At 31.0% G+C, this 23,716-nt stretch overlaps 3 protein-coding genes across 6 annotated transcripts in view; all 3 read left to right on the top strand.

Moving 5' to 3' along the window:
* The first annotated feature begins 1,435 nt into the window (after window positions 1-1,435).
* Window positions 1,436-14,115, top strand: LOC105833866 (FYVE, RhoGEF and PH domain-containing protein 4). 2 transcript variants are annotated; one of them, XM_012675926.3, is made up of 7 exons: window positions 1,436-2,189; window positions 8,212-8,697; window positions 8,795-9,510; window positions 9,604-9,809; window positions 9,895-10,260; window positions 10,951-11,396; window positions 12,546-14,115. In XM_012675926.3, the coding sequence occupies exons 2-7, from the start codon at window positions 8,213-8,215 to the stop codon at window positions 12,649-12,651; spliced, it is 2,325 nt and encodes a 774-aa protein (XP_012531380.1). In that variant the 5' UTR covers window positions 1,436-2,189; window position 8,212; the 3' UTR covers window positions 12,652-14,115. The 2 variants fall into 2 exon arrangements, with proteins under 2 accessions (XP_012531380.1, XP_028045803.1); XM_028190002.2 differs by lacking the exon at window positions 1,436-2,189 and having other exon boundaries at window positions 8,212-8,315; window positions 8,399-8,697.
* A 293-nt stretch (window positions 14,116-14,408) lies between these two features.
* Window positions 14,409-16,571, top strand: LOC114254243. Of its 3 annotated transcripts, none has more exons than XM_028190008.1 (3): window positions 14,409-14,531; window positions 15,886-16,010; window positions 16,162-16,571. In XM_028190008.1, the coding sequence occupies exons 2-3, from the start codon at window positions 15,903-15,905 to the stop codon at window positions 16,285-16,287; spliced, it is 234 nt and encodes a 77-aa protein (XP_028045809.1). In that variant the 5' UTR covers window positions 14,409-14,531; window positions 15,886-15,902; the 3' UTR covers window positions 16,288-16,571. The 3 variants fall into 3 exon arrangements, with proteins under 3 accessions (XP_028045809.1, XP_028045808.1, XP_028045810.1); XM_028190007.2 differs by lacking the exon at window positions 14,409-14,531 and adding an exon at window positions 15,662-15,771; XM_028190009.2 differs by lacking the exon at window positions 14,409-14,531 and adding an exon at window positions 15,663-15,707.
* Window positions 16,572-17,585: 1,014 nt separating this feature from the next.
* LOC105833865 (nesprin-1) overlaps window positions 17,586-23,716 on the top strand; it is a 138,787-nt gene continuing 132,656 nt past the window's right edge. Inside the window, exon 1 of the mRNA XM_036290847.1 lies at window positions 17,586-18,138. The gene's annotated coding sequence lies outside the window, so the exon portion shown is untranslated. The remainder of the gene's footprint in view (window positions 18,139-23,716) is intronic.

The following is a 23,716-nucleotide window of genomic DNA, read 5'->3' as shown; positions in this document are numbered from 1 at the left end:
ACCAAGAAGTTGGAACAACCGACCTTATATTATCTATAAAGTTACTGTCTCTTTCTATTCAACATTAATAAAGAGACAGTTACACGAAACTTTTCACTTTTCACTTTCCGCTCTAAGGAAAAAGTTACACGATTGCTGCCCTAGACCGAGAATTGTCCCAAATTTCAGGAATGGGGGTAAGGCTTATACATACGATATAACGCCTGTAGAGGTTTATTCGTGTTGCTTGAAATCCCCAAAATTTTTTGCATTTTAAACGAGATAAATATATATACTCAAGCACTGGAGAAAGAGAAAGCGAAGATGTCGAGTGCGAAAAGTGCAAGTAACCATACAGGTCCTGTGTGTGGGAGAGAAGAAAATACTTGTTATATCGTCCGTCCCTTTTCGTCTATATTTATCCTTTATTATCCTTTTCTACGTATGCCTATACTTCCATTCCTGAAACGAGCCTGTTCCAACACAATTAAACACAGTGTCAAACACTAGAACACTGTGGGAGCTTTCCAGCAAAAGACAAAAATCGACACAGCAGTAATTCTGTCTTTGTCTCTAACTGAATATCAAACAGAAATACTGTTGTTGATTTATGTCTTTTGCTGGAAAGCTCCCTGTGTAAAGCTGTTTGTTGGAACGCTATTTAATTTTCAATATTACCAGTAGATATCGCTTTAAACGTTAAATATAATTTGTTTCCTTTCATAGTTTTTATAAAATAAGGCTTATGTGACATGTACTTATTTGCTCGAAAAAATTGTGTAATATTTAATAGTATTAATTATAAAAGTATGTTTATTAAGTATATTGTTAAAATGTTGGTTTTAAACTTGTTAATTTAAATAAAGTGAAATGTGAGATTTTGAAAGAGACGTAACTTACCCTTTTTCTTATTCTTTAATAAATTATTTTAATTTTTAGATGAACAACAACGACAAAAATCTTATTTTACAATTAATAGAAGGAGTTAATTATTTAATTTGTACCGATTCTACATTGGTGGTACTTTTGTATGAATTGAATAGCAGTAGCAGTAGTAGTAGTACTATTAGTAGATATAGTGTTATTAATTAATTCATCAAGTGATGATGATGATTTATTATATTGTTTCCGCTAATGAATTTTTGATGAGTGATAAAAAAAGACAACGTATTGAAAATTATTTTGAAATTATAGACTCTTTGTCATATTTGTCAATGCATACTTTGCACATAAAAGATTGTTTCTCTCAAAACATCTAAACAGTAAAATCAAAGTTACCATTATCACATATGCAAATAAGTAAAGTATAAAACGATTGCTCTTTTATTGCTCCATCAGAATCCACAATTGCTCCCCTTTTAAAATTAATATTTTTCTAAAAATTAACAAAAAAATGATAAAATTTTTTATTTTTATTAAAAAACATATTTGTAACAGCTTTGTGCAACAAAATGCAGCATAAAACAATTCCTCCTTCTTTGCTTCGCATTGCTCCATAATTACTTTCGTGATTTATTGCATTTTTATTGAAAAATTAACAAATTATTTATTTCACAAGTGACGCTACCTATCGGCCACGCATCGTAACTGCATGGCTCGGTAATCAACGGCGGAAATATTTAAACGTACATTTTTATCATCAGAGGTCCAGGAATTGTATTATCTTTAGATGATTAAGTATTACATTATCATCGGCGAAAATCAATACGCTGTACGCGATGGAGTCTTCCAGAGTAGCACGTGTGATGTCGCTGGCGTCGCGTGGGGGTGGTCGAGTATCGACGCGTATCCCAGACGAATTTGTGCAAGTCGGAGTACCTGGTCGCTGGTGCCGCTCCGCGCTGATCGGAGTCACTTACATCGGCGTCTCGGCCAAGTCCGCTCAAAGTGCAGTGCACCGTGCATACTTTTAAGCGTGCATTCGGACGCATTTGTTCGCGTCGCGTTTCTCGTCTCCGTCCCCGTGACAGTTCGCGCGATGCGGTAACCCCGGCTGATCAACCCCGGTAACCCACGTTCAATTCGTTCTGCCACGGAGACAGGTGATTTCCAAGGAGCTTCGGAGTCCCGAGAGAGAGAGAGACAGTGAGAGTGAGACAGTGAGGAAGATCCGTTTCGTCAGCCTGGCCTAAACGTCATCATTATGCCCGCACCGAGCCGCGTGTGCCTGTTGCTGTTCCGCTGCGCTACGAGCGATCCCGAGGCAAGAGGTAATGAGCCACAATTTGAGCGCGCGATTATGTATTCCGCGTCTCTCTCTCTCTCTCTTTCTCTCTCTGTCTCTCTTTGTCTCTCTTTTTCCCTCCGTTTTCCCTCCTCACTCCGCCTCCTCTCGCGAGCCTCTCTTCCGCTTCACCTCTACCGCGCGCAGCATCGACGTAGACTCGGCGTTGCATTTTCGAGTGTGCGTCGCGCCGGTCTCCGACAGGACACCGCTGAAAGGCGAAGGGCGTAGTGCCTTATGATCGCGGCCCTGTTGTTGTACACCTGCCGCCCTTTCGTTCCCCTCGGCGCCGGGTCGCCGGCCGACTCCGCATCTTTTCGGAGTTGCGAAAATGATCGGGAGGTCGCCGAGGTCGTCGAGCGACAGATCGCTTTGATGATCACGTTTCCTCTTGATTTCTCGTTGAAAGGTTGAAGGTAGACGAGCAATTTGCCGCTTGACCTCCCCGTCAACTCCGCGTTGGCCGGACGCTACAGACATAAATAGATAGTTGACATTTTTAGAGAGAGTGGGCTTTTTCTTTTATTTCCAGGTTATTGCCTTAGGAATAAAAAACAAACCTATGGATTATGCTAGATTTCCGGATGTACGTATTTATGAAATTACTTGGAACAAGTTTTATTTTAGAAGAAATATTTACTTCATTCAAGTAATTTACAGTATAGTCTCGAATACAGGGAAAAGAGAAGCTAAAGCTAATAGTGCACGGAAAAAGAAACATTCTTATTTTGAGAGTATCTTTATTTTTGAAATGTTAAATATTAAAATGAGATTATGTAGCGTTAGATAGACATAATTTGGTTACAAAAAGAATTTTGTGTATATTTTATCAAGAAAAATATTTTTTCATTATTTAATAGTTTTCGCAAGTTAAAAGAAAAAAAATGAAAATGTAGAAAATAAGAGGATATTTTCAAATAATAAATCTTCAAAAATTAAAATTCTTTTTACTCTTCTATTATTAAAACAATTATTTGTACTTTTTAGACGACTATTATATTATTTAGAAGTAATAATATAATATTTTGTGTACACACAGAAAAGTATTAATCTTACTGTTGAGAAAAGCGATTGTTCAGTTTATTGTTTTTTTCTATTAAGTATCGGTTATCTTTAACAAAGAATATTGTCTTGATAATTTTATGATATATTGTACTTATCACAAATAGTTTTACACTATATTTACCACAAATTAAAAAAATCCTTATTATTATGTATTTAAAGAAAAAGTTTATATTTTTTCGAAGAATAAACTTTTCTTGAAGAAAAATGAGAATGATAAGTCAGAATAATTAAAAAAATCAATGTTTTGTGCGTTAATTTAATATTCGCGATTGAAGTAAATAATCCTTGAAGTAATCTTACTAAAATTCAGAATATATATTTTAAATAAATTTTTTATGCTAATGATGACACTTATATAAGATAAGTTTTGTTTGAATAGATACACATTTAAATTTGGAACAAGTAATATTTATTTAATTCAAGTAATTTGTAATATTGTTTTGAATACTGGGAAGAAGGAAAAAAACTAATAGTGCACACAAAAAAATATCAACTGTTAAGAAAAGATTATTTAATGTACTGTTTTCTATTAAATAACGATTATCTTTAAATGAAAAAGATTTTCTTTTTCTGATGATAATAGTCTTAAAGTATATTTATCGCAAGTTTAAGAAAAACTTATTACCGTGCTCGAAGAAGAATTTATACTCTTTCGAAGAATATATAATTTTATCAAAGAAATAGTAAACAAATCGAATATTTGTTTTAATTTAATATCCTTGATTTAAGTATTAAACTTACTAGAATTTAGAATATATTTGAAATACATTTGATGCTTATGATAAACTTGACAGATATGTTTGACACACAAACGCACACATACACATATATATTTATATGAACTTATGAAATATATTTGTGAAATAAATAATACTTCCTTTATTTTTTCACAAGTATATACTTTTTCTGTGTGCACATAGAGAAGTTTATGTCAAGCATACATTATTTAGTTTCAAGTAAGTAATGTATGTATTTTAAGATTATTATCAAGGAAATATTTTTTGCAAAGATAATTATGACTCAAAAGAAGAGAACTAAAGAAGAAAATTGAGCAATCGCTTTTTTTAGCATAAGCATAATATTTTGCTGTGCGTAGGAGTCAAAGTATCGCAGAGCGAAATCCAATATTTTCAAACATTCTTTTTTTAACTTATTCATTCATTTACTTTCTATAATTGTATCTGCTCGCTGGCTAGTTTTTAAGTTGTTTTAAAGATTATAAAGTTAAATTTTGACTGAGATGCATTAATTATCTCTTTAGCAACACGAAAATGTCAGACTGGGAGTGTCATATTAAAATTTTATAATCGAGTATCTTTGCAATAAGGGTATAATTCATGAATTTGTCTTTCATGTTTTAGTTATCTAGTTTTTTATGATATCGAAAGTCGATAAGTTTTTCCTGGCTTTATTTTTTTATTATTTTATTGTCGCAATCTTTCAATCTTTATTACGAAATCTTTTTCGAATCGGAGAGGAATAAAAATAAATAATTTTGCCGTTTTAAATAATATATTATTTCGATGTAATCTGGAGATGACGTTCTTCGTTTCACGGGGACGATTTTGCGCCTTGGGCTCCTGTGTGCTCTGTTATAAATAAATTCAGATAAGTCGCCACCTCTCTCTAGTCACGACTAGAAACAGGACGCAAAGTGCAGAGTGGAAAGCCGCATTCGAGATCGTTTTAAAGTGAATCCCGGCCTATTAATCGTTTGAGGATAGTCCGTACATTCATTCTGCCGACGGTCTGACGACGTCGATGCGTTGATATAAGATAATAATACTCGTCTGTATTTACGCAGCAGATGCAGCATCGGAAAACGGCGAGTCTAGGTATCACGATATTCGAGGATGATATTCGCCGGCGAATTAAACTGAAAATTTAGTACTGAGATAAAGACTTTCCGGAAGTTCATTGGTTGCCGTTAAAGATGGAAAACCGTGAATTCTACTTCTGCACAGAGAATTTTCTCTTAGAATTTATCCTCAAAATTGTGGGACAATATCGACTTCGAAGAACCTTATCATACTTTCAGTGAAATTTTAATAAAATGTGAATGTTGAATTTAATCAAACTAATGTACCCAATTTGGTTCACTCCCCATTTCCAAATAGTGACACAACAAATTGCACAGATAACGCTAATATATATCGCTCAGGAAGTCAATACGATGTATTTATACCAGTTAATTGGTAAATATTTGCTTTTTACGATTTGTAATCGTATTTTGTTCATAATTGTGCTCTTCTGAATCTAACATTCAAAGGTAAGTTTTTGCTCTGTATAATGTGTGGCAATTGTAAATATTCGCATTCATTTTATTGTAGTTTTTTATTTATACTTACTTTACATTTTAATTAAAACGTTATTATTAAAGAAAGAGAAGTATTATATTATGATATGATGAAACCATTATGACCAGAAACATTACTGGAAACACAATATATCTTATTATCATATAAAAGTTAAGATTCTGTTTCTTTATTTAGTGTTTAACTTTTGATTAATATTTTTTGTCTTTCTCTAGTTATTTGGAGGAGCTTTTTGATAGGTAAAAGTTAAGATAACGCCTCGAAATAAACAGTTTTATATTTAAATAGTTGTGTATTTTTTCTGTATTTTAAGTATTTTAAGTATATTCATAAAAGTTTAATTAAACATGTTGATTTTTTTGCATTTTTTCAAAAATATTTATGAAAAAGAGGAAAATATATAACTAAACCATATTGGGTGGATATGTAATCAACATAGTTCAAGTGCTATTTTTTTCTAATTTTTACTGTACTTATATAAATAATTGAAAATATTTTATATATACTTTTTTAGTTTAAGAAATGTCTCCTATTTTAAATCTGACTCTTTCCTATAAGCGCATAATATTATTTAATATTAAGTAATATTTTAAGTATATTCTTAGAATATTAAGTGTACATTTAATATTCTAAGAATATGCTTAAAATATTAAATAATATTATGCGCTTATAGGGTTATTATTTAATTTTGTATTTATCAAACAGTTAGAAAAATCCCCAAAGTTTAGATGGGTTATATGGGATACTTTATTTTATAATGTAAAATAGTTCGGTTAAATTTTATTAAAATTATAATAAAATACTTTGAAGTCTGTGTCGTCCTACCATGATTTTCAGGGTGAATTTAAAGAGAAAATTCTGTTTCAAATCATCCGCGGATTAAACAAATGAATTCAAGAAAATTCTTTCGATCGCATGGTGTAAAAACGGGCTCGCTCTCGCTTTGAAATATAAAAGATGCCCGAGTATATACCATGGCAGACAGAAACGTGTGTTTATGCGCGTTTGCAGGCACGCGTCGTATGTTCGTTCGTTCGTTCATTCGTTTATTCGTTCGTTCATTCGCTCGTTCGCTCGCTCGTTCGTTCGTTCGTTCGTTCGTTCGCTCAAATCACGCCGAGTGTCAATTAGCGATGCCGACGCGAGTGTTCTCGCCCGCGCGTCGGGCCGGCACGTTAATTTTAGCGTAATGGATTGATCTAAGAGGAGGATGCGTTTTTAAATAGCCTCCCCCGAGAGGATCTATCGCGCATGATGATTTCGAAACCACTACTGTCGACTATGAAAGTACATGTGTATATCTCGAGATTGTAACATCCGTTAAATAAACGTACTCCGTAACATTTGCGCTAGAAAAGCGGCGATGAAATTTGAGGCGTACGATATGGCCGATATGAGCGCGTGGATTAGCCGCGTGATTTATCGCCATAAAGAAAAAAAGCTTCGGCTTTATATGTCGAGTAGAGTAATGAGTCAGCATTGCGATACGACAGCAACATGCGCGTGAACAATATATTTTTTCACATACTTATTAATTATCAACAAGAGCTAAAGAGAAAACTGCAGGTTTAGAGTGTTCGTGGTGATTTGTGATTTATTTGAAAATCTTATAAGGCTTGTTGGTAAAATATTAACAAAAGTCAAATGTAAGAGTGACATTAATATATTAATTCTTCTAATTTTGTACATATTTTATTTCTAAACACGCACAATTCATGTGAACATACGCGTGCCGTACACATTAAAAAGTACATTTTGTATGTGTTAACATTTTTGTGTTGAATTTCTAACGTACCCGAGTGTTAATTTATCATAATGTAATTGTGTTATTTAAATTTTATTATTGATATGCAATATTTTTAATATTAAAATAGCACAATTTATAGATAGATGAAATGTAAAAATAATGTGGTTTTGAAGTGTAGATTCTAAGACAAATAAATGTCTCTAAAAATGTACGTGTTAATTACTTTAACTATTATAAATGTTAATTTTACTGAAGAAATATGTTTTTAACTTGTTTCCAAATTGTCTCAAAGTGTTATATTTTAAATTTTTTTACATAATATTTGTGTTATTTTTAATATATTCATTCTTGTTAAATTAATACAAAATTGATTTAAGTGGACCATTTAAACCATGTGAAATGTATTAAAAACGATTTTTTGTTGTACAAAAGAACTAGTTTTGAGAAAATCTTTACTTAAAAAATGTTAAATATTAAGATAAACATATAATAATAATATTGGACAGAAAATAATCTTTAAACCTATGTTTAATACTATTATTATAAAAACAATTAATCGTATTCTCTTTAGCTATTATAATATATATTATAACATAGCTGTTATAATAATATTGAAATAAAAATATATTTTGCTGAAATTTAAGATTATCGAATTCTTTAAAGGAGATTAATTGTCTATAAGCAAAACTACAATTTCTTGCTTGTATGAAGCAATCATTCTTAAATAGAATGTTTTTAATATTAATGTTAATTTTAATGTACTTTTTTTTCTGTGTATGTTTATCGCAGTACGTATTATTTCTTCTGTTCGTGCCTCAATTGTCCCTGTGTTCAAGATACACGCGATAATTGTCTACAATTAACAACATGATTGACCGTAGGATGCAACGAAGTCAGCTGAGGGACATCTCATCCTGGATGACGCGTCTGTTCCCGGAGCCTGGGGACGGTAGTAGTCGGACGATCGAGGGATTCAAGATGTTTGGTACGAAAAATAATTCGCCCACCAGTACATTTTACACTGATCTGGAAATCACGGACGACAACAACAAGCAAGAATTTCAACAGGAGGATGAACATTCCAAAGCAGCGCCACATTTGCAACCGGAACAGCCGACCAGCGCGACCAGCGAAAATGGAAACTCGCAGGATTCGGAGGACACAGCAACAGGTGTCGAGGAGCAACGATACGTTAGACATTCCTTCCACAGGATCGCCAGTTTCGGTGGTTTCCCGAGATTTCAACCGTTCGTCATGTCCGCTTCCACGCCCGCCGAGTGCATCGGTATCACGAGGCACGAGGAAACTTCAACGGAAACGTCCTACATTAAAATGTCGCATAGTGTTCTAGAATATAGGAGTAGCAGGTGTGTGTGGAAAAATCTCATGAAAAGACCAATGTATAATTCACATATGTTACATTAAAGAAATTGTTAAAGCTTATGTCTTTAAATGTAAATGCAGGTACGTAGCTTCAGAGAGGAGGTCACATCAGTATACGTTAGATACTTACGCAGTAAGCGAATCCGAGAGCGAGGAAGAATCAGAAGAGACGAGATCCTCGGAAACAGACTCCGCCATAGTGGCTGATCACACAGAAGAGTCGATATCGGAGCCTAAACTGCTCGCAAAGAAGAGTTCTCCTGACTCGAAGCGGAAGAAGGCGTTACACGTGGCGCAGGAGTTACTAGCGACAGAGAAAAATTATGTAAACATTCTACATCTGATCGATCAGGTGTTCCAATTCAGGGTCGATCAGGAAAACCGAGCACATCCAATGTTCCCTCCAGAGACTGTCCAGCACATGTTTTCAAATATTAAATCTATTTATAAATTTCACAACGACTTTCTATTGCCGCAATTCGAGGAGAGGATGCAGTGTTGGGACTCCAATCCGAAAATCGGCGATATAATGAAGAACTTTGCGCCGTTTCTCAAAATGTACACAGAATATGTGAAGAATTTCGATTACGCTATGAATTTGATAAGCACTCTGCAAAACAAAGTCCCCAGGTTTGCGGCAATTGTTAACGAAATTCAGAAGCTCGACGAATGCGCCAAATTGTCGCTGGCGCATCATATGTTGAGTCCCATACAGAGGCTGCCGCGATACGAGCTCCTTCTTAAGGATTATTTGCGAAATCTCACCGAGGATAATCCAGATTACGAAGACACAAAAAGTAAATAAAATTGTACATGTTTTTTTTTGAAATATTATATCTCTTATATTTTTATAAATTACAGTTACTGTTTATTATAATATTAAATTTCAGAGGCTCTAGAATTGGTATCAACCGCTGCGAATCATACAAATGAGGCAATGAAAAAGATTGATAAATTCAAAAAACTTTTGGAAATCCAAGAGAGTATCTATGATGCGACTGATCTAGTCAGTGCGACTCGCGAGCTAATAAAGGAAGGACGTATAGTGAAAATTTCAGCACGTAGTGGCGATCATCAGGAGAGACATTTGTTTTTGGTAATTATATTTGTTTTACATAGTACACTAATATCTATAAAAAATATATAAGGATATTTAATTAGAACTATTTGTCTCTTTCCAGTTTAGTGATTTATTATTACTCTGCTCAATAAGACTGATACCCGGTCCTATGTACCGATTAAGAGCTAAATTTATGGTGGAAAATTTACAAGTGGTTGAGGGAGACAATCTAGAAACCGCAAATACTTTTTACATAAGGGACGAAAATAAAAGCGTCGAGTTGTATACACACGCCGCCGCAGAGAAAGCAGCATGGTTAGACGCGCTGTTCCAGACGATGGAGGAGATCATGAGACGCAAGGCCAGTCTGAAAACTGGGAATGTTAAGACTTCCTTGGTTAAGGCTGATGATGTAACCAGATGCATGGTTTGCGAAGTTATTTTCTCTGTGATGAAACGAAAACACAACTGTCGGGCTTGTGGAATAGTGAGTGTTGTATATTGAAATTAATTTTTTGTTACCAGTTATTAGGTTGGTACATATGAAATATTAAGTTAATTGAAAATGTTGTATTACACACAGTTTCAGCTATATTAATTTTATAACGCAATCTTATATATAATTTAATAATAATTATTTATTATTTTTTATCTTTATTATTATGTTATTATAATTATGATAGTTATTATTATTATTATTATTATTATTATTATTATTATTATTATTATTATTATTATTATTATTATTATTATATATATTTATTATTATAGTTACATTGTGTTAATAATTCTTTTTTAAAGGTTTAATTTAGTTGTTTTGCTTAAAAATTTAAAATAAGTATGAATTTTATTTTGAAATTTGTATAATCTTATGTATTGAAATTGATATGCTACTTTAGTTACTCGTAATATTAATAGAGTTGAATTTTAGTATTTATTCTTGATTATTTTAAACTTTAGACAAAACAATTAAAATACTTGAAAAAAAGCTTTATAACACTGATACAATGATATGTAATGATACACAATTAAATTATATAAAGATTAAAATTAATATGACAAAAATAATGATACTAATATTTTCAATTATTGCAAATCCGACATTTTTATATGCACCAATCTAATATTTTATAATGATTATATTTAACGTCTTTGTAATAATTCCGTATTTTTCTAGGTGGTTTGTAGTAAATGCTCAAATCAGAAATTATTATTTGAAGACAATAAAAATATGAGAGTATGCAGACTATGTCATGCCGCACTTACTCAACCGCTCACTAAATCACCATCGTCGCCGTCTGGACCAGTGCCAAGTTTGCTACAGGTATTGGCAAGCGCGCCATCAGTATTATCCGGATACCTGTTACTAAAGACGCAGGCGAGCAAGCCTTGGATTAAACGATGGTTCGCGCTACACGTTGACTTCGTTTTGTACTCGTTTAAATCGGAGTCGGAAAGAATGGCCATGACAGCAACGCCTATGCCAGGCTTTATAGTTACGGAAGGTACTAAACTACCCGATGAAGACCCCTTGAACACGAAGGATCGAATGAGAGCGTTCAAGATCTATCATTCGAGAAAATGTTACTATCTTCAAGCGTCTTCTCAAGAGGATAAAGAAAAGTAAGCATAACAATTATGCATATCTAGGGCAAATGGATCAATTACTGACAGTATCCTAAATACTGAAAATCCGATAAATACTTTTTTTTAATTAGAAGATTGAAGTAGTATTAATGAAAAATTATAAGTAAACTTAGTTAAAAGTTAAGATAGTTCTATCACGTAAGACTGGATTTTGGTATTTAAGAGAGGCGCATTTAAGTTTTTTTTTTTTTTACATAGTATGAGTTTATTTTACACAGGGTGTGTTCGAGGAGACGCTATTAGCGCTATCAGCATCAGTTTATCCTTGTTCTACTTTTAATGAGTAATGAAGATGGACTGATGCTGGTAGCGCTAATAGCGTCTCCCCGAATGCACTCACAGTATGTAAAAAACTGTCAACATCAGCAGGTGTTAGCCATCAGAAAGATTGGTGTAAACATATTATTATAACAGTCACATTATAATATTATATTAATAAAAAACTTAAAATTTAACAATTTAGATTAATTTTTTAAATCAAAGTGATTACAATTTTTGTTTGACGATAGAATTATTTTAAGATTAAATTAACTGTAGCTAAATTAAAAATTAATTTTGAAAAGTATTATTTATTTTAAATTAAAATTATATAATTAGTAATGTTATAATTAGTAATGTTTAAATTAGAATATTTTAATAATAAAACAATTACATCAAATAAATTTAATGTTTTATTTGTAAATTAAGTTGATAAAGTAATATTTTTTTATAGATAAACAAAGGTAAATTTTTAAATTCCAAAAAGAAGTTAACAAGTTAAGCTTTATGTATAAAAAAAATTTAAGTATAAAAACTAATTGATTTAAAATTAAATTAAATTAACTCCTTAATTTATTATTTAACTTTAACTTTTTAAGAGATAAACAATTTCAGTTGCCAGTTTGTCAATTTGAAATTGTTTATCTCTTGGCTTTAATTACTGATGGCAATAAGTTATTTCATCTTTGGTTTACTTTTTAATTAATTATTGTATCACACTTTGGTAATAATATAATATATTTTAGATATTTAGATCAACATTTAAGAATAAATTTCTAGTATCTGGGATATTGTCAGTAATTAAGTTATCTTGTGTATCTTGTGTAAATGAATAAACAATACTAATACTATTTATGGGATTTTTAGATGGATGCACGCATTAGAGTTGGCTACGAAAGCTGAACTACCTCATTTTACGCAGGTGGAAAACGAAAACGCACAAGAAAGTCAATCGATAGATGATGTACAATGAATATTCGTACCTTTTTATCTACCAAACTAGCCAATTTTTTACTATTATATTCGTCGTGAGAAGACGATGTAGCAATGTAAGATAATCGTTAGTAGTTAATTAGCTATATTTAAAATGACGTTAACTTATGTTATATATATATATTGTTATTAGTATATACACATTACAAGAGAAAGAAATCGAGTCAATAGCGGCCTCCGCCGAAACGCTTGTTGTTTTGTATAATGTTCTGTTATAGTATATTTATAAATATATATGTCGTTTTATCACGATACGCTGTGCTGACCGTAATTTGCAATAAAGTCGATACATCGCGATGCTTGAGAAGTTAATTATGCGCTCTAGTGATAGTATGTTATTTAAGCTACGGGATCGTGTTTATTAAAATTGATTCTAGAATCGATTTTCTTAAATAACGCAATGGATTCTAAAATTTTATCAATAAATTTATTCCGTTAATCACACATTTCATAGCTCTTAAATATATCTTAGTAGTTCCTATCTAGTTATGAACATCGCAATAATTATAAAATTTTATTACATGCATTGGAGGTACTTTGATACAAAAAATGCATATGTCGGCTGTCTGCTAATTATCCTGCACCAGCGTATTTATCACGTTTCTTGAATTGCACATATAAGTATCCGTCAGCTGCGTACGTGAATACGTAATTGTGAATGACATGATTGTCATTGGGAACATCTTTTTTGTTTGTTTCGTAATAGAAGTGTAATTCGAGAACATCGTGTTACTGTCACAATTAGTGGAACCAATTTAGTAGAGTAAATTTTTTAAAAAATTTAAGACAAATCGCCATATAGATTTATATGTCGAGTTGATATATATGTATAAAAAATGAAAATTGCGACATATCTCTTTTTTTACGTGATAAATTTTTTATATTGACTTATATGTTATTAGAGCCTAATATTGAATGCCAAAGATATACAAAACTTTTTGTTTTCTACCTCTGTTTTCAATGGAATAAAATTTTTTAGATTAGAAAAATATTCAAAATTCATCGCCTTTTACAGAAACACATACACCTTTTTTGATTAACCTAAAATCTCGTAATTTGAAATAAAAATGTATGTAGTAGTTAAGATTCTTTTCTTGATAAATACATTTATATCTCATTCTACAAAATGACTCAGTCCCTTGAATAACTATTTCATATGAAAGCGTAATCATGTATAAAATGAATGTGATCGCGGTCAAAGTTCTTTTTGCCATTAAATGCTTTTTTCTCTCTCTTTCAGCTTAATAACAGATATTATTCAATCAATAATATTAATGTTAATAAACCTTTCATATTTTCTCTAAAAAATTTATGATACGCATACACAGAAAAATATATTGATTTCTATAAACCTGGATAAACTCGATTAGTTTTGTACATAATTTAATGATAATTTGTACATAATAATCCGATCTTTATTTGACAATAAATGTAAAATAATCAATATTTTTGATGTGAAAAGACTGATTACGAAAAAATTGTTTAATAGCTGCAAGTTCATAAATGTAGAAAACACAAAAAATAATCGAGTGTATTGTAAAATAGTTTTTGGATAATTTTCTTATTATACAATATTTAAGCGGTATACCTTCTTGTATACATTTTTTTTTACTATAAAAAAGAATAATACTTGTGTTTATATTGATACCATAGAGCATAGACTAATGAATGTATGCATACGTATTTATCACAAGCGTATCTAAGCGTAAAATAAACTGATAATATGTATATGTTACGCGTTCCATAAATTACATTAATGAGATAAGATAAATGTACAAAATTGTGTATATATATTCGTTCCGATTCAGAGTGTTAACAGATGTCATAGTGAACGAGGTTTTTCTCCTTCTAATGAAATTAGTAAGTATTTTATTTATAGTTTCTGTTTAATCTTTTCTTTTTAATTTCTTCATATCTCAATATGTTTTTTAAGCTTTAAAACTTTGATAAATATGAAGTCATTAGATCAAATAGAATTCATTCTAAAGAGAAATGTGCTTAAACTTTAACAAAAAAATAGCAAGTAGGTATTATTATAAAACATACAAAATTATTTGCATAGCAAAATTTGAAGATCTTGGAGCTTAAAATACATATAAAATAAGCTATAAAAGTCTTAATATGGTATACTATCTTTGCATGTTATCTATGCATGACAATAACTAAAATATGACTCTGATAATATACATGCTAATAATATTTAGACTATGTATAAGTTATACATAAAGCTTGTATATCTTATATTTAATAATAATAGAGGAATATACATATAACGTCATTGATACTTGTAGATATGCAACAGAGTGAAAACTTGTAGATTTTATTAATAATTATTAATATATTTTTATTCTTTATTTTATTTTGCAATTATACTTATATTTTGCAATCGTATAAATTCTAATCAAACTCTCTATTGTAAAACACATTGTACAGTAGAGATTTTAATTAGAAATTTAAAAATATATTTATATCCGCGCGCTATAGTATATTAAATCTATGATCTTGAATTTTTATCTTTTTATTTAATTTTCATATTCCAGAAACTGAGAAAAACATTTTTTTAATAATTTATTTATAATTTCAAAGAAAATTTATATTTTGCAATCTTGAAAAGATTATATAATAGAATCTTTAGAGTTTAAAGAATATTTTTTGCATATATATTGAATCTATTATTTTGAATCTTTACCTTAATTCACAATTTTTGTATGCAAAAAGTGCGAAAAACATTATAAGTGTAATTAATTTGTTTTAAATAAATTTCAATAAAAACTCCTTATACTCGTAAAATGTTTTTACGCAGGTAACAACTTTAATTAGGTCAAATAAACTGTTAGATCCATATCTTTTTTAAGATATCTTAAAAAAGTATATAAATACACAAATGATTGGATATCAATTGTTATCAGCTTTTGATTTTTCGAACAAGATTATCACATAAAGTTCTATAAATTCATAAGACTCCGTCATACACTTATAGTTGAGTGAGTTTCTTTAAGTCATGAGCGTCTCTTGAATCTTAATTAATAATTTTCGGTATTCTAACATTAATAGTATTGTTTCGATAGAATTTTATACATACTGATGATAATTGAAAAATGTACCTTATTCTTTTAATTAGTATAATTAAATTGCTAATTATATTACTTATATTTGCTTGTTATTAATCTGATGCATTCAGATAATTTATTGTTTTTTTATTAAACGTTTGCAGCAGATTTCTCTATTACAATGAAGTGCTTAACATTTGCTTTAATTATCATGGTTGCTATCAGCAGCATAGCAGGTGCTCCTAGTTATGAGAGTTCTATGGAAGTTTGTACTCCTTGGCTTGGACTGGTGAGTATAGAAAGTAAAAATAATTATATTAACATTTGAGTTTTTCTATACGCCAACCGTAAACGTTAGCTATTTATAATTCTAATATCACAATATGTACAATATTTATAACAGAGGATCTGATTGTATTAATAAATTGTTATGATTATAGTGTCAGGTCACCGAAGAGTGCTGTCGTGATTTAATATGCTTGTCTTATGCTGCTAAATGCGTCCCCGGGAAAATTAAAGATGATAACAGACCTATCGGAGAAGGACCGTTCCCTCCAATGGGCTAATAAAACGAAGGAAATTCGATTTTGACATTAATACTGGAACAAATAAAAATAGTATAACTATATTTTCAAGTAAAAATTATATTTTAATCAAACCTTTTGTTTGAAAATTAGATCGAAAAAATAATTGATTTGCAATTTATTATTTTAAAGTCTTATTATCTTAATATTTACTTGAAAAATTTACTGATGATTGTTCAGCGACTATGCAGTGACTTTAATACACTTCAAATAATTATATGTTACCTTTAAGTCACAAAATAAATTTAATTATCTACATTTATGTATATTAACGTGTTACTGTTTTTGTTTGCGAAAAAACTTATTGTTCAAATTGTATATTTGCTACATTTCTGTTAGTTGTAATAATTGAAAGAAGAAAAATGTTTAATATAAAAAGTTTGACGTTAGATTTTAAAATATAATGAAATAGTAACGTTTAAATTAAATTTGTTATTACTTAATAAATTGTTTTTGTTTTCTTTATTTGGTTTAGCAGCGCCAAATTTTGTTTATATAAAAACTTTTATTGTAATTAAATTTTTTGCATTATTACCTTTTTAATTCTTTGTGGTTAAATTTTATATTCCATTAAATATATCAGAGATAAAATAAAAAATTTTTTTAATGAGAATGGAAAGATACATATCATTTGAATTGAGTTAGATAGTATAATTCTACACTGAAAAAAGAGTCTTGTTGAATTAATTAGAAATCAGGTAAGTTTAATCATAATGTGGTTCAACAAGTCGTTTCTTCAGTATGTGATATTTTTTAAGGAAGATAAAAAATATTATTACTTGAGTTTTTTAGTGCAGTCCTTTTCTTTGAGGAGTACATACACTTGATATTTATTAAATTTCTGTCAGTGTAGTGTTTTATTGATTAGGTTTGTAACATAAATTCAATATGTAGTATAATCTAATATATATGATATATATAAAATCATATGTAAAAATAAAAAAAAGTATTGCTCTAAAAAATACAAGTAACATTATTCAAGAATATTATAATATCGCATTTTCCATTATATTTCCTATATTTAATATCTCGATGTACGAGTGTAAGTGTCGAGTTTAGAATCTCTGGCACAGCTCGATTATACGCGACTAGGTAGGGATGCGATCAGGTCGTCGTCCCGCAAAATCATTTCCCGCAAGTATAGTACTTTCGATCGTTATTCAGCCGCGCGTCGTCGGACGCATTTTCGTAATGAGCGACCAAAATTATCGATGAGCGATGGCCGTTGGCTCATCGGTGATAATAGCCGGTGGCACCGGCATGCACCCTCGGCACCCGCTCGTCCACGCTCTCGTCTTCTCCTCGATGCTAGCGGGGCGGAACGAATAAAAAGAAGCGAGCCCGTCGAAAGAAGAAGGGAAGCGTATACGGGAACGGGATGGGGCGCGAGGTGAGAACGAGGGCAACACCGTTGGAGAGCGGGGAAAGGACGAGCGGAGCGCTGCTAAGTCGAATGTCGAGTGATGCCAAAGTTAAATATAAATGCGGGACGCGAGAGAGACAGAGAGAGAGAGAAAGCGTCGCGACGCCCATCCTGGATCGATGATCCAGCGCCGGGACCAGTCTCTCTGTGGTCCGCGTCGCGAGATCCGGCATAGAAACTAATCCTCTTCTCCTCTCTTTCATTCCCCATACCTCGCTGCTACCCCGATCCGGGGTTAATCGTTATCGATCAAGTTCCTCGCTCGTGATCGGCTCTCGATACTAATCGCGAGTTTCGCAGTGAACGAAGGCAGAAACGGGCAGAAAAGTGTAATTTTTCTTCGGAATAAGATTAAATTTCAATCGATGAGGTCGATTGGCAATTGAATCAAGAATTCCCTGGATTTGCCGGTAATTTGTGTTAAACGTATCCGGAATGTTCAATCATGATTTTGCTGCTTCAAATTATTGTCAGATTTAAAGACATTAAATATGTAAAAAAAAATCAATACACGGAAAAGAAATTACTCTCAAATTGAAACTTATGTATTAAAATTAACGCGATCCTTGTTTCATATATAAGCAACAATATAAAATCTTCTTAGAAGAATTTGAAATTCTGAATTTCAAGATATCTTATTTCAATACTATAAGTATTATTTTAAAAATATAATATAATTGTTTTGATAATTTTATTCTAAGAAAATTGTAATCTTCGATTTAAACATGTAAGTATTTTCTATCCAATATTTTTCTTTTCCATTCAAGAAAATTATTCTTAAATAACAAGAATATTATTTTCTTGGTTAAACTACATAAAATTTTGAAATAAATCTTTATTCAAGTAAATCTTTTTGATTTAACGCGATATATAATCTCATTTCAAGATTTCCGTTTTGAAACTGGAGATATTGTCAAAACAAGAATATTCTTTTTTCTGTGTACCTAATTAATTAATAGAAAATAGTTAATTAATATTAAAAGATTTATATTGCTAAACTTATGATTAAGAGTCGTGGAATGTCCTGTGTTTCGTGTGGGTGGCTGTTTGCGCATGTGATGGTTACGGCCGATTGCGTAATTTGAGAATTTCATTAATCGTCGTATAATAATAATAATGATAATAATAATAATTTCTTCGTACAGTTAATTATATACTGAAATTTGAATCTTGAAGCGCCTTGTTAGCGCTCTATCATGATAGATAATGATAAAACGAGTAATTTATTGATATTACGTCAGTTGTATAATTAAGAGTGAAAATTTGTTGCATCTGTCAAACAAAATTGAACCTACAATTACATATTAACGGGAATCATTCTCAACAAGTTCGTTTCTTTCCCCCAAAAAATTTCGGATTACTCTGACCTAACTTCGTCTGAAAAAGTTTAATAAAAAGATGATCGTCTGCAATAGTCTAATACGTGCAAAGTCAAGTTTAACGAATCTCGAGACTCGAGATGCTCTACTTGAAGTCAAGTGCGACGAATGAACTTCGTGCGCATTGAGGCTGAGTCATTGCACGGATTCAACGGTACGTGGGATCTGCGCTCGTGGTATCGCGATCGGCGATAATGTCACGGGGTTGATAGATGGGGATGAGCGCCAATAATAATTGTGCGCTGACCGGCAAGCCGGCGGCGGGCGCGGACGATTCTGTCAGTGACATCCATTCCGAACTGCCGACTATTTCTGATCATCAATTCAGTAGAGAGATCTTATTTTTGGACCGCAGCATCTGAGGTCCAGGATCCAGCGTGCTGCTAACGTTCGACTGGCCCGTTGATCCGTCCTCGCACTAAATTTTCCAGCGATCTGACTGAGCTCTGCCTGGCTTTCGTTCTGGCCTCTCGTGACCGAGATCAAGATTTCGATATTTCAATGCAAGCAAAATGTCGCTCCTTTTGCAATTCTAACACTCTAAGGTTTATAAATCGATTAAGAGGGTTTGAATTGATCGCGCAGATTATTTGTAAATTCGCAGTTTTGAACTTCTTTCGAAGCTACATTTTTCATTCACTACACTTTTGAAATTAATGCTTTAAGGAAGTTCTTTAATGTCTTTACATAATGTTAGAAAAACTTGATCAAGTTTTAAGGAATAAATCTATTATTAATATATAGATATCCTTAAACTTTATCAAATTTTTTTATTATATATAGTTTTCATTAATTAATCTAAAAGTATAGCATTGTGTGTGAGTCTTGTGTAAAAGAAAAATGTAGCTGTTAAATAATTTAATCGTAAACAAAATATAAACTTTGATTAAAACAATTTTAAGAAACTATTTTTTTGAAAAGCACAGAAAAAACAAACATTGTTATTTTGATATTTTTAGTTTCACAATGAAAATCTTGAAATAAGATTATATTGCGTTAAATCAAAAGAATTTACTTGAATAAAGATTTTATATAGTTTGATCAAGAAAATGATATTCTTGTTATTTAAGAATAATTTTTTTGAATGGAAAAGAACAAATGTTGGATAGAAAATACTGTATGTTCAAATCAAAGATGATAATTTTCTTAGAATAGAATTATCAAAATAATTATATTATATTCTTGAAGTAACAATTATAGTATTGAAATAAGACTATAATATTATTGAACTTCAAAATTTTCGAATTCTTCTAAGAAGATTATACATTGTTGCGTACATAACAATAAACGCGTTCATATGAGTATGTAAGAGTTAATTTGACACTTGCTTTTTTTGTGAGAGGATATAGTTTAAAGAATACTTTGGAAAAAAAGTGAAAAAAAGCTTTGCTATATCTTTGTATAGAAGTCTAAAATGTTTACGAATTTTATGATTCTTCTAAATATGACGTCATATTAGATAAAAATATGACAACGGTTAACTGAACTTTCGAAAATTACTCACGTCCAATTTACAGTTTTTAGTGAAAATGTTTTAAAGGGTTTGACTATAATTCTTGAATGGATTTTTAGCGATGAGAAATATAAAGACATAAAATGTTTAAATAAAATTATATTTAGATAATTGTACAATTTGTATATAGATTTCGATTCATACTTTCCGGTGCTTACGGTTCGAAATGAGGTTTATTTGTTCTGTTCCACATGGGTTTTCGACTTTTCACGCGAAACGACTTTTACTTCCACCTCCATCCACTTTAAATCACTATGACTGCATTCCGAAATTTACTGCCAGTATTGAAAATTTATAATACACGTAATACGAACTATAGATTTTCAGTACTGGCAATAAATTTCGGAAAGCAGTCTATATACATTTAATTAAATAAATAAAATATAACGAAAAAATGTAAAATATATCTAAAAATTAATCAAAAAGAATTTATTCACACGTATAATTTTCCTTAAATATTTCACGCCTTTACCTTTCTTATCGCTAAAAATCTATTTAAAAATATTTATTTTAAAGATATTTAAAACATTTTTATAAAAAACTGTAAATTGGGCATAGATAATTTTTGGAAGTTTATCTCTTAAATTAATATTATAAACAATTTTATTCTTTTTTTTTTAAATATTTATCAATATTATAAAAAAATATTTTAAAATAACAAATTATTGTTTGTATTCCTTAAATTTTGTTTATTATTTTAAAGATGGCAATAATAAGATACCTTGTTATAAGATATACATAAAAGAAAAATTATAATTAGATGTATAGTAACTTCCATTTGTTTAAGATTTCAATATAAAAAAAACGCCTTAAATGTTCTGTTCTTCGTGCCTTACTAATACATTGTTTAAAAAAACAATAGGAAATAATAAAAATAAATTTAAACTTTATTAAGATTTTATCTATAAAAATTATTTATATAAGAACATGAAATCTAGAATTAAAGTATTGCATATTATACTATATCACATATAAAATGAAAATATAATAATCTAATATCAATGTTGTCAAAACAAGATTAGACATTAATTAAAGATAATTACTAAATTACATTTAAAAAACTACAAATCTGCAGATATTTATTAAACAAAAAAGATAGGATTAAATATAGATTTTTTAAAATCTAATTTTATCAGATTTGATTAAACGGGATAGAGTTAAATTATTATTTAAAAATATTTACCCACTTTGCTTTTCTTAATTAAATGATTGGAATTTTGAAGAATAAATTTTCTTCCCATTTTTTTAGCTATTAACCTAAAAACTAATCTTAATAATTCAAAATTTTACATTTTACATTTATAAAGAGAATACAGCAGAAATAGACTGAAATACAGGCACAAAAAAAAAACACATATAAAAATCGGGATACGCAAATATTTTTAAGTGGCAGTGCGGCATATGTTATGCATGCGCGTAAAAGATGTATTATAATTCGAGTGTCGTAACGAAAAGAACGTCTCGACAGATTCTCACAAGCTCGTAAAGGACGACATAAAATACTGTTAAATTATAAACTATAAATTATAAACTAGCATTACTGGTTTTGCAACATAACGACTCTCAGACAATGTGAAACATTAATTACTTCGTCTGACGACGAGTCTCAAGTCTGTCACACCTTACCTTCTGATTTACGATGCCAATGCGCCGCTATTGGAATACAACTTAGTTGAAAATAATTCTCAAGTGACAGCGGATCGTAACACCTTTCGAGATTATATCCGCGAGATCGGCGGCCGTGTTGTCGAAACGGTACTCGCACGTTTGTCAGGCGATTGATTACGTTCCGTGCTCCACGTGTGCGATCGAGCCCGGCGCGACCGCGATGGGTGATTACAGCTGTTAATATCCGTGTCAGTTTCTGAAATACCCGGCGTGCAGTGATTGCGAATATACCTGCCGGCTTGTCGGGCGCGTGTATAAACGCCGCGCTGATATCGAAAATAGAAATAGCGCTATATTTAGCCGGCCTACACTCGGTATCTGGTTAAAAAGCAAGACTTATTTCGACATTCTCGTCTACTCACGTACGGAGCATGTAGACTTCCCTTTTCGATTGTACGGGCGCGTAAAATGGCTTGGCGAAACAATGGAAAATGGAGAGAGAGAGGGAGTGAGGGAGGGAGGGGAAGAACCGTGAAATACCTTTAATCGTTGGCTGCGCTCAGCGGAGAATGTAGCGTTGGAACTGTTGTAAAATTATTTTATATGATTGATTTATACATTTAGGTCCAACTGGAACTAAGAGCAAAAAGCAATCGTGTTAGAGAATTTTTGAAACAGTTCCACCGCTACATTCTCCCCTGAACGCAGCCATTGGCGATGTAAGAGACGTGAGAACGATTTGCTACTTGAAAATACTGACGTTGTATTCGACCTAATATGTCAAACAATTTTCGTAAAAGAAGAAAACCGTTCGATTTTTCGTAAATTCGTAGTATTTCGAAAGAACTGCGTAGATACATTCGCAAGAATGCACGACAAATGCGATAATTGCGACTGAGAGAAGAGTGTGACGCATTCGATGCATCTGGCCGAAATTAAATAGACATCGAAATTGAATATATGTTGACTGCTGTTTCTAGCTGCCAAAATCTCTGGTATCAACGAACTCTATGGCCGAAATCTGTCGAAAAGCTTCTTGGTATACTTTCGAAGATACAAAGTTAGAGCACATTTATTATTATAACTGACAAGTATTTTCAAAATTTATATACGTTACACTCAATGTTTGTTGTTATCTATATAAAATTATGTTTGGAAATTATGTAGATATTTTTAAATCAAGAAATGATTTTATATTATCTTTATCTGGATTATAGAATGTATATTATTTCCATTTTTATCGTAAACTGTAGAAGTATTATGTTTTTAAATTATCCAAATTAACGTGAAGAACAAAGTGTCTAAAGTATTGTTTTTAGTTTTAATCTTCAACTGTTTATTCTATATAATAGAACAAATTTAAGAAGTAATTACACAAAACAAATTGCATAAATTTTATTTTAACTTTATTTAGATTAGATTAAAATGTATATTATTTCCATCTTTCTCGTAAATATCAAAAGAAGTTATCTTTTCCAAATTATGCAA

Source organism: Monomorium pharaonis, chromosome 8, assembly GCF_013373865.1.
Source record: "Monomorium pharaonis isolate MP-MQ-018 chromosome 8, ASM1337386v2, whole genome shotgun sequence".
In the NCBI taxonomy this organism is placed as follows: Eukaryota; Metazoa; Arthropoda; class Insecta; order Hymenoptera; family Formicidae; genus Monomorium; species Monomorium pharaonis.
The sequence above is the reverse complement of the archived record's forward strand: the minus strand, read 5'-3'. Positions and strand labels throughout refer to the sequence as shown.

What these genes read in the sequence shown, in the direction of transcription:
- LOC105833866 (XM_012675926.3), top strand. Translation starts at nt 8,213, where the DNA reads ATGCAACGAAGTCAGCTGAGGGACATCTCATCCTGGATGACGCGTCTG. An exon ending in AGGAGAGACATTTGTTTTTG is followed by an intron (nt 9,810 to 9,894) that starts GTAATTATATTT and finishes GTCTCTTTCCAG; the next exon opens with TTTAGTGATTTATTATTACT. An exon ending in ACTGTCGGGCTTGTGGAATA is followed by an intron (nt 10,261 to 10,950) that starts GTGAGTGTTGTA and finishes GTATTTTTCTAG; the next exon opens with GTGGTTTGTAGTAAATGCTC.
- LOC114254243 (XM_028190007.2), top strand. An exon ending in GTACTCCTTGGCTTGGACTG is followed by an intron (nt 16,011 to 16,161) that starts GTGAGTATAGAA and finishes TTATGATTATAG; the next exon opens with TGTCAGGTCACCGAAGAGTG.